The sequence below is a fragment of the Helianthus annuus genome, chromosome 13, assembly GCF_002127325.2.
Source record: "Helianthus annuus cultivar XRQ/B chromosome 13, HanXRQr2.0-SUNRISE, whole genome shotgun sequence".
NCBI lineage: Eukaryota > Viridiplantae > Streptophyta > Magnoliopsida > Asterales > Asteraceae > Helianthus > Helianthus annuus.
In genome coordinates this window covers 77,073,945-77,081,851 of record NC_035445.2, presented here as the reverse complement: position 1 = coordinate 77,081,851, position 7,907 = coordinate 77,073,945, and the positions used below count along the sequence as shown (strand labels likewise).

The 7,907-nt window shown below is 36.2% G+C and overlaps 1 protein-coding gene across 4 annotated transcripts; it reads right to left on the bottom strand.

The window, feature by feature from the left end:
• Window positions 1-355: 355 nt before the first annotated feature.
• Window positions 356-7,002, bottom strand: LOC110898250 (ras-related protein RABE1c). 4 transcript variants are annotated; one of them, XM_022145009.2, is made up of 10 exons: window positions 6,789-6,997; window positions 6,499-6,641; window positions 4,877-4,949; window positions 4,678-4,778; window positions 3,618-3,683; window positions 3,340-3,437; window positions 2,143-2,205; window positions 1,975-2,067; window positions 715-843; window positions 356-620 (listed from the first exon to the last, which is right to left on the bottom strand). In XM_022145009.2, exons 2-9 carry the CDS (start codon window positions 6,569-6,571, stop codon window positions 760-762), a joined length of 651 nt encoding a protein of 216 aa, XP_022000701.1. In that variant the 5' UTR covers window positions 6,572-6,641; window positions 6,789-6,997; the 3' UTR covers window positions 356-620; window positions 715-759. The 4 variants fall into 4 exon arrangements, with proteins under 4 accessions (XP_022000701.1, XP_022000702.1, XP_022000703.1 ...); XM_022145010.2 differs by having other exon boundaries at window positions 6,738-6,803; XM_022145011.2 differs by having other exon boundaries at window positions 358-567; window positions 6,789-7,002.
• Window positions 7,003-7,907: the final 905 nt, after the last annotated feature.

Below are 7,907 nucleotides of genomic sequence, written 5' to 3'. Positions count from 1 at the left end.
AACTTTATGCCCTTTCATTTTGACATTATAATGTCGTTGCTACGATAAACCCTTCTTATTGCGTTGTGAAATTTTTCATTAACGTGATTCCAAAAGCATGTAGATAATTGATAACCGGTTTTAGGAATCTCAAATATATCAACCCAAGCTCGAGCTAATGCGATTTCTTCCTACATTGTCCTTAAAAGTTAAAGATGACCGACCAGATTGTTGCGAAAGTTGATGGTTTTTATTTGTTTTCGCTTTTTTGACTGCTTGGGTTGTGTTTCGGGAACAAATTCTTGTTGATTCCAACCATGGAATCTCAAATTCGAGTAATCAAACCGCGGAAAATAACACGTGACACTACTAAAAGTAAACAACAAGCTTTGGTGGAAACTGATTCAAACTTTATCATTCCTTAAACAATTACAAACTACAAGGTGAGCATCAAACAGAAAACTTTCCAACCAACAAGCTTGATGCATCATCTACATTATTATTATAAAAATTATTGATGTCTTTTCATCTCACAATTATTGATAATAACTTTGACCATCTTTTCCCATAATCATTTTCTTTCCAAGCCTGCTTTTCCAAAAGATTAATCAGGTCAAGATTCCGTTTCTTTAGAAGGATGTCTACATGATATCACGATTATTAGAAACGACAAAAATGGCAAATATGTTAAACTAATTTCTCATAATGCCAACGACTTTAGAATTATGAGAAAACCTTAATCGCGTCATAAATGCCGTCTTTTAATGCAACTTATGTCTTTTATCCACAGCATCCGCCTTTCTCGCCGGCTTGTGAACCTCCTCCAGGTGCCTGATCCGGTTGGGTGATCTTAAGTGTCGGAGGCTGTAAATGGAAACATCAAAAGGATAAAAACAGAACAATATTTTAGAAACAAGGAACTACATCGGACACAAATTTACAAATCCCTCTTAAATCCTGATTGAATGTTATTTAAGTTTACATATGGATCACATTTGAATAATTGGTAAAAATTATTAGACAATATTATTGTGGGCCCACAGGCTCAGTTGGGTTGCTAGGGTTACTCGTAATCTCTATATATTGTAACCAGCTCATTCAATAATATTCATTCAGTCTTTTACCATCTTACATGGTATCAGAGCCTTAGGTAACCCTAGCAACTAGGGTTGTAAACGAACCGAACGTTCAGCGAACAGTTCGTGAACTGTTCGGCGGGAAGTTCGTTTGTGTTCGTTCGATTAGCTTAACAAACGAACACGAACAAAAAATTTCGTTCGGTTATCTTAGCGAACGAACACGAACACGGGTCTCGTTCGTTCGACTGCGTTCGTGAACGTACGGTAATATGTTCGGTTATGTTCGTTCGTTTACGTTAGTTCGTGTTCGTTTGATTTTATTAAAAATATAATAAATAATAAACCTTTTATCTAAACATGTTGAAAACTTGAAACCCTATTTTTTTTTCTAAGTTAGCTAAAATTTGGAAATTCTAAGACATTTTTTGGGATAATTATGTCTAAGTTAAACTTGATTCGATGTTTGGTGGTGTATTAGACTTCTTGTGTTTTGAATTATCATTTGATGGTTGTATTTAACTACTTACATCCAATGTTTAAGGATACCAATGTTTTTATTTTTTATTTTCAAGTTAAATGCTCATTTGTGTTCGAGACCAGTGTTCACGAACTGTTCGTGAACAACTGAATTTTCTTAACGAACGAACATGAACATAAACTTATGTTCAGTATGCGTTCGTGAACAGTTCACGAACATGTTAATTTCCTTAACGAAGAACACGAACATGGTCTTGTTCGTGTTCGTTCGGTTCGTTTACAACCCTACTAGCAACCTAACTGAGCCTATTTTTTTTTTTTTGAAACTTCAACTTCATTAACAACAGCCGGCCCAAACCAGGCCGACCCCTAACTGAGCCTATGGGCCCACAATAATATAGTCTAATAAAAATATGAAGAAAACTGTATATAAGCATACCTCAGCTTTTGTGTCGGTTTCAGCAAGTCTTTGTTTAATATCCTTCGCTATAGAGAAGAAGACCTCCTCGACATTCATATTTGTTTTTGCGCTCTGTTTAAATGTTAATGTAGTAGCAAATTAGGCTAAAACTGATGATGTTTGACTAGCTATACAAGTTTGACTTACAGTTTCGAAGAATTTGATTCCGTATTCATCTGCAAGTGCCTGGCCTTTTGCGGTAGGCACGGCCTACATAGGTCAGCAGAGACGATGATGAGAACGAGATAGCCAATGCATAAGAAATAACTACAGCATGTGTATAAATGATAGTGCTGGCAAGATGGTGTGTCAGGCAGGTTGAGTAACCGATCAAAACATGTAATGGTATGGGTCGGGTTGACCTGAGGGCTGAAACAACTTTTGTTGGAATTTTTTTGTAAATAAAACGTGCGTCAAGACTCAAGTATTATAAGAAACTAGCAAATGAGACCCGCATGCCGCGGCGGGTGGGAATTCGGTCAATTTTGATTTAACGTCAAAACATAGACCAACTATATACATCCGTAAAAATAAGCACGAAAACGTATTATATTTGACATGAGTCATAAAACGTAAAGTAACTCGAGTTTGCACCGTCTAGTGAAAACGTATTATATTTGACCCAACACGTTTCCGAACAAAATTTACGTCTACAAATAAGCACGAAAACATATTACATTTGACATGACTCATTTTCGAAAAAGAAAATACATCGAAACGTAAACCAACGAATACGTATTATATTTGACTCGACTCTTTCCAAACAAAATTTACGTCTAAAAAAAGCACGAAAACGTATTATATTTGACATGACTCATTTCCGAAAAAAATTATGTCGAAATGTAAACCAACTTAAATCTATCCTGACACGTACATAAAAATAATCACGTAAAACTCGATGGGGGTCAAAACAACAATTTACAAAGTTTTTAGAAAGTTGAGGGTGTGTAAGTGTTAATGCTGAAAGTGAGGGGGAGAAGTTCACAAAACACAAAAAAAAAAAACCAAAAAAAAAAAAAACTACTGTAGTACTGTAGCTAACATGATGCTCTATTATATATATAATATTAATAATAATATTCTAATTTCTGAATAATAATCAAAAATTTTACAAAAAATGATGTAAGAGGTCTTATGCACTAAGTATAAACTTTGTGCGACTTTAGACATGTTTGATGGTTCAACGCATTTCCCTCTCAGCCATTTTTTTATTTGACCCGTTAGAGATTTGAAACACAACCAAAACCAAACGATTCACAAGTAAATGGGATAAAAATGCCACCTATAATACTCAATAAGTACCGATGCGTAGTAATTAAGAAAATCAAGAGTGGTAGAACATACTCTCTTGCTTTCATCCATATCAGCCTTGTTTCCAACCAGTATCTTGTTTACATTATCAGATGCATGTTGTTCTATGTTACGAATCCAATTCTTGATGTCTAAACATAAAAATCATAGTTGTAAGGTCAGTGAAATGAGGAACGTTGACCCTAAAAGCACGAATCATAGAATGGAAAGTGGGGTTCCAAAAAATGTCGTGCTGTCACTAGAGATGATAAATTGAGACAAATATAAAGAAACTGAAAGTAACCAAATAAAGACGGGGTATAAGGAAATACTGTTAAAGGATGACTCATCGGTTACGTCATACACCAGCAGAATACCCATGGCTCCTCGGTAATATGCTGCAGAACACCAAGATTAGTAACCAAATGAGTAAAACGCCATTTTCGCCCCTGAGGTTTCGCCAGTTTTGGGACTTTCGTCCAAATGTTTGTTTTTCCGCATCTGGATGGATCCAAAAGGTTTGAAATCTTGCCACTTTTATCCGGATCGTTAACTCCATTCATTTTTCTCCGTTAAGTCAGGGGTAATTCCGTCTTTTTTGTTAACTTAAAGGGCAATTCGGTCTTTTTACTTTATGTACAAGCATTCAAAAGACCGAATTGCCGTTTAAGTTAACAAAAAAGACGAAAATACCCCTGACTTGACGGAGAAAAATGGATGGAGTTAACGAGCCAGATGAAAATGACAAGATTTCAAACCATTTGGATCCAGGTGCGGAAAAACAAACCTTTGGACGAAAGTCGCAAAACTGGCCAAACCTAGGGGATGAAAACGACCTATTACTCTAACCAAATATTATATGAAAAAATTGTTTATGACTAAAGATGTTTAATGACATTCAGCTGACTCAAAATTGTGAAAGATGATACACATTAACAATCATATGTAGGGCTGTTCATAAAGCTCGCGACTCGTAGCTCGCGACTCGTAGCTCGCTCGAAAGAAGCTCGAGAAAAACTAGCTAAAAAAACTCAATTTGAGATGACGTGAACCAAGCTGGCTCATTTTGTAATCAAGCCCAGCTCAAGCTAAGCTCGGCTCAGCCCATGGCTCGGCTCGTTGGCTCGTTCTTAGGCTCGTTTAACTCCAACGTAAAGCTCAAGCCAAGTTGAACCGCCTGAATTAATTTCGAGTTTGAGCTTGACCGCACCCTGGCTCGACTCGGCTCGACTCGTTTACAGCCCTAATCATATGTTCTTCTAGATAGGTTTATTTACTACACACTTAAAAAGAATCTAACATAGTTTACAAGTTACAACACCTCGTTACATTAAAATGTTAAAAAGTTATACCAATCATGCAAAGCAGAAAATCTTTTTTTTAAATACTTACCTGTTGTGATTGTCCTAAATCGCTCCTGACCAGCAGTGTCCCAGATTTGCAGTTTGATGCGTTTCCCATCAAGCTCGATGGTCCTTATCTTAAAATCGATACTATATAAGTGAAGACCAAAGTATTAATTATCAGCATTTCATGAGACAGCTTGTGGACTAATTTTTTCGCAAGTAGGAAGATAACTAAAAATACGAACCCTATGGTTGTAATGAAACTAGTGGTGAAGGAACCATCTGAGAAACGTAACAGAAGACAACTCTTACCAACGCCTGCAGCAGTGAACAAAATATAATCATAAATGCATGAGACTTTGAATGATAATATCATATCAAGATTTTTAATATAACGTAATAACGCCTTCAGAAATAGAAAGACAAAGTATCGGTCCGTCCCATTCGCATTCTTCTAACTAACCAAAACATATAATAAATGGTTTGCATGCATAATCTATACTACCTTGTAACAGAACTCTTTAGGGCAAAATTGGCATTTCACTTAACTTTAAGACGCCTGCTTGGGGCATTTTTGGTATTAATAACATAATTATGTTATTTAATAAATACATTATTACTCATGTTATTACTAATTCAAAACCTAACAAAAACCGAAACAACTAAGACTGTGGGGAGTGAGGCTTGGGTTTGGGCGTGGGAACCCAACCCACGCCGCGTACACCATCCCCTTAGGGGCCTGGGTTTGGGCGTTGCCCCTTTGGCGTGGGATTTTGGCCGGGCTTGGGGTGAGGTGGCTATGTGGGATTGGTTGGGTTTTTTATGTGTTTTTTTCTATTTGATGTATTTATTTTTATTTGATGAAGTAGTTTTATTTTTACTTGATGAATAAAAAATATGTGATGTAGTAGTTTTATTTTTATTTGATGAATTAAAAATATGTGATGTAGTTTTATTTTTATTTGATGTATTTTTTTTATTTGATGTACTCCTTTTATTTAATTTGATGTATTTTTTTAGTATAATTGTCATTGTCTTTTTTTATTAAATTAATAAAAATGTCTTTTTTTTATAAATTTAATTCATTTGTTTAGTAAAAGAAAGTATAAAAAAGAAACTAGTGTCACGTGTCAACTCATGCCCCACACCCAAACCCCTCCACTCCCCTACGGTAGCAGACATGTGTCAACTCATGCCCCTAACCCAAACCCCTCCACTCCCCATATAAATAAACTTAAAACGAGTACAATGATGTAAATTGTTGACACCGCCGCAACTTGTGGGTTCCACACTAGTCGCATATAATAGTTAAATTTCTTCAAGAGTTAAATGCCATTTTAGTCTCTGTGTTTGGGCCATTTTGACAGTTTAGTCCAAAGGTTTCATTTTTCACCTGTGGGTCCAAAAATGTTTTACCGTTGCCATTTTAGTCTCATCCATTTTTTCTGTCAACGAGAAGGGCAATTCGGTCATTTTATATTTAATTCTGTTAACTAGAAAGGCAATTCGGCCATATAAAATAACCGAATTGCCTTTCTCGTTAACAGGAATAATGGATGAAGTTAACCCAGTGGACTAAAATGGCAACGGTGAAACCTTTTTGGACCCACATGCGAAAAATGAAACCTTTGGACTAAACCGGTAAAATGCCCAAACCACAGGGACTAAAATGGCATTTAACTCTTTCTTCAATTATTATCTATTCCCACCCTTGAATATGAATAACAGATAACAAACAATAAATTCATCACATTCAAACCCTATGTAACAAACAAAACGCAAAAATAACGATCCACATTTATACAATTTCTACAATGTATAACAATTAACAACCCTAATCTACAAAATCGAAATGAGAATAAGGTACCGCTGTCGCCGATTAAAAGGAGTTTGATGAGATAATCGTGATCCGATCGACCTCTAGCTGGTGGAGCAGACATATTGATTGATTTAAATTGATCAAAAAATTAAGAAACCCTAGGCGAGGTGCTAACTTGTAATGTTTTTCATCTGAGTATACAAAATTGGGGAAAAATTAGAAATAAAATTGAAATTCATTATTGTAAGTTGATAGAAAGAAATACGTGTGTGTGTGTATATATATACGTTTAGGGTTGTTGTATAGAGACAGAGATTGCGTGTAGATTTATTTATTACCAGATCAGAGAGAACAGAGAAGGAGATCTGAACACATGAACGAGGAGAAAGATGGGTAGCGTCTCAGATACGTCAGCACTGGTCGGCCGTTGAGGGTGGTTTTGTTTGTATTTTGTTCAGTTTTTTTTTAAATTTGAAGGTGTCAAGTGTAAATATTAGGGCCGTAAACGAACGGGACATTCAGCGAACAGTTTGTGAACTGTTCGATGGTAAGTTTGTTTAAGAGAAAAATGCCCGGATAGTCCCTGTGGTTTCGTTTTTTTTCACCTATAGTCCCCAACTTTCTAAAACTACCTGAATAGTCCCCAAGTTTTCAATTTTTGTTCCCGGATAGTCCCTGGGTCTAACTTCAGTTTGTTTTCCCTGTTAAGTGGGTGTGAAATGACCAATTTACCCTTAATGTAAAAACAAAACAATTAATATGTTAATTCAGGTGGGGCCCACATGGTTTATTATAAATATATCCCTTATTTCTCTCTCTCTTTCACTATACCCACCAGCACCCACCACCGAAGAACCACCACCACCACCGCCGTCGTCGTCTACCGCCTCCAATCATTGCCTCTTCAGCCAATTTTTTCCCCTCTATCTCCTCTGTATGTGGAATACTCACTATTACCATCATCTCTTTTGACTCTTTTGACCTGCTGCTCATCTCTAATTGTGGCTTCCATGATGTGTGTCAATATATTCACCTGAAAAGTTTCACTCGTCAATAATTATACTAACAGAATAAATATACTAATCCAGGATTACTATTCTAAATTGAATATTAAAGTTGTGCTGAAAGTCTTCATGTTCAACAGCTAGATTTGTTTCATATTTGTATATAAACACCCATTATTGAAGGGGGAACCAAACAACAAACAAAACACAAACAACAATAAGATGAGCTTAAAACAACTGGAAAAAAGTTGGTTCACAGGGCTGCTGGTCTGTCTGATGGTAGTGGTTTTGTTGTTATCCATGACAGAGCCAGTTGCATCACAGTCCAGAAATAGAAATAGCACTCTAATGAGATATTATTGTAGTATGTACAAAGGTCTAAGCCCGACTTATTTCTTGAGCAACCTCAACACCACCCTTTCTAGTCTCCGTCAACAATTATCGGTCAATGGT

Bases quoted from the DNA above. Each gene is read 5' to 3' on its own strand.
- LOC110898250 (XM_022145011.2), bottom strand. From the start codon at position 6,571: ATGTCTGCTCCACCAGCTAGAGGTCGATCGGATCACGATTATCTCATC. The intron at 3,684-4,677 runs GTAAGTATTTAA...GGTGTTCTGCAG, and splicing joins ATTTAGGACAATCACAACAG to CATATTACCGAGGAGCCATG. The intron at 844-1,974 runs GTATGCTTATAT...TTCCATTTACAG, and splicing joins AAACCGACACAAAAGCTGAG to CCTCCGACACTTAAGATCAC.